The 2,782-nt window shown below is 29.6% G+C and overlaps 1 protein-coding gene across 1 annotated transcript; it reads left to right on the plus strand.

Moving 5' to 3' along the window:
* LOC136079415 (uncharacterized) lies at positions 1–2,372 on the plus strand. The gene is made up of 4 exons (XM_065795151.1): positions 1–299; positions 373–449; positions 1,547–1,899; positions 2,010–2,372. The coding sequence occupies exons 1-4, from the start codon at positions 1–3 to the stop codon at positions 2,370–2,372; spliced, it is 1,092 nt and encodes a 363-aa protein (XP_065651223.1).
* Positions 2,373–2,782: the final 410 nt, after the last annotated feature.

Here is a 2,782-nt window from a genome sequence, read left to right on the forward strand (position 1 = left end):
ATGGATCAAGATATAAAATCCTTAAAACAATTAACTAAAAGAAATTTAGCTATTAGAAGAACTAAAATCGAATTGCAATTATTAAAAGATCAGCTAGGATATTTATTTCCTCAATTCAATCCTGAAGAATTTTTTTATATTAGTTATAAATTAACTTTTTTAAACGATCATAATTTATTTTTTTGGATACATAGAAGAGTTATATTTTATTTACACCGTTTATTTAGAACACACTATTTTATTCCTTATATTAATGATGTTCAATTTTTTTATAATTGTGTTATGAAATATGCTCAATGGTCAGTTGATCAATATTATTATGTTTGAAAAAATAATTTTGTACATTATAAAAATAATATAATATATTTATAGCCAAACTAATAAAAAAATGAAAACAAGTGGATACAGCAACAGAAAACCCAACAAAAAAGTTAAAAAACAAATGAAAGGTATATTTTTTTCTGTTTTTTTTTCTTTTTTTTTTTATCATTAAATTTTTTATTTATTAATCCTATTTTTTTTACAGCCACGTATTCCTACTATTTTAAACTTCAGAAACATTCGTTCGCTCACTCGCTTTTGATAAACCAACGCTACTTTTGCGTTAAACAATGCGGAAATTGTCAAAGTTGTCGACTTCAAAAAAAAAATCTTTTTTTGTATTTTTTTTATTTAGAATATATTTTTTTGTTACTTTTTTTTTGTCTTTTTTTTCTCCTTATTTTTTTTCCTTTTTTTATACCACTTTATACTAAAATTTCTTTTTTTCTTTAGAGATAAATAAAAAAAATGAATAATAACAATGATATTGAAAATTGGGAGTGCGAACTTGTGGCTCCTTCGTTTGAATTAAAAACAGCGCAATTGAAATTAAAAAGACCATTAAAAGGACTCGCTTTCCAAAAATGTCTAGAAGATGAATTAGAAAATATAAACATTAAAAAAAACGAAAAAATAGAAGAGTCATGTAACACCCCCCCCCCCATTCCAAGAAGAATGGATTTATGACGCTCCCCCCTTTAATTTAAATTCTAAATATTATTTCGATTAAATTTTGTAAATTATTTTTTATTAATAAATTTTTTTATTTTTTTAGTTAACTTTTGTAACAGTTTTTTTAAATGAAAAAATTTTTTGACACCTGATCCTTTATTTCGGCGCGCATGCGCATGCGCGTGACGTCGTTCTTTTTTGAACCCGGGAACTTTTTTTTTTAACCTTTCGGTTCATCGGTTTAATCGTTCGCTTTATCGGTGCATTGCTTATCACCGGTTCTTCCTTTTTATTTGAGCTTTTTTTCTACTCGGACGGGCGGTCTCTTAGGTATAACAAGAATTGTAACATAGTATATCATCACCTCTTTTCATTGATTACTATGTGCCATAGGACAGTTACACAAAATACTTCTGGTAAAAAATATTTTTTTGTGATTCTTTCGATTCTTACTAATAATTTCGATAATTATCATCAAATTTCGATTCTTTCGAATAATTATCAACAAATTATGCAATTTTGATTATTTATATATATATATATTTTTTTCCAGGTTTAAGAATTGCTAAAGATGCAATGACCAAGTATATAGAATACTTGGAAACTAGGATTCCAGATAAAGGCACTGAAGTTAATGACTTTAATCTTGCAAGTGTGTTTGATCCATTTTATAGAGGTTATTTTATCACATTAATCAAGGGCAACAAAGATCATTTAGATGGAATAATAGACCAACTGGTAGACAATCATCCAACTACCAGAGAATACAATGAGGCTTATGAGGCTTCATTACCTTCTGCACAGCCAAACTTAGATGAAGATATGGATGATTTTGAGAGAATGGCCATGGAAAATGATGGAAATGATGCACCAACTTTGGCAGGACCATCAGAGCCTCCTCTAAAGGTAGATATTCATTTTTATTAATAATAATTTCGATTCTTATAAATATTTCCGATACTTATAAATATTTTTTCGATTCTTTGCGGTAAATTCAAATTCAAATTTTTTTTTAGATGGAATTTAAGAGGTACTTGTCTATGCAAAAGCCAGCTAAAGATGTGAAGGTTTTGGAATGGTGGAAGGTCAATCAAAAGGAACTGCCATTACTAGCTGCTATGGCAAGGAAGTACTTGTGTCCACCAGTGACTTCATGCTCTTCAGAAAGGCTATTTTCATTAGGAGGAAATATTATTAGTGATAAAAGACACAATATGAAGCCGGAGACCCTTCAAATAATAATGTTCATAAAAGAAAACTTTCCACTAGTCAAATCAAAAATAAGGTCCTGGGACAAAAAATGCCCTGGTGAACCAGGCTATCAGTCTCAACCTCTACCATCCACCTCTCAAAATCAACCTCTACCATCCGCCTCTTAAGATCAACCTCTACCATCAACTTCACAGACTCAACCTCTACCATCACCTTCTCAGACTCAACCTCAACCATCTCCATCTACACAAACTCGATCAACCAAACAGACAAAAATAAAAAGTTTATTGAAACCAAATGAATCACAGTCTCAAAGTCTACTACAAAGAGCTAAAAAAAGAAAACTTACACTTGAATCACCAATAAAAAAATCACCAATGAAAAAAAACCCTATATATGATGCATCTAAAGATATATTAAATACTGAAGCTAGTGATAGTTTTACTAGCGTAGCTTTTAGCAGTGTTAGTAGTAGTCGCAAGGGCAGCAAGGACAGTGTCACTGATCTCACTGATAGTGATTTAGAATAACTGTATTTTTCAACCGTATTTTTGAAAATAAAAATTAAAAAAATTCA

Source organism: Hydra vulgaris, chromosome 04 (genome assembly GCF_038396675.1).
Source record: "Hydra vulgaris chromosome 04, alternate assembly HydraT2T_AEP".
In the NCBI taxonomy this organism is placed as follows: domain Eukaryota; kingdom Metazoa; phylum Cnidaria; class Hydrozoa; order Anthoathecata; family Hydridae; genus Hydra; species Hydra vulgaris.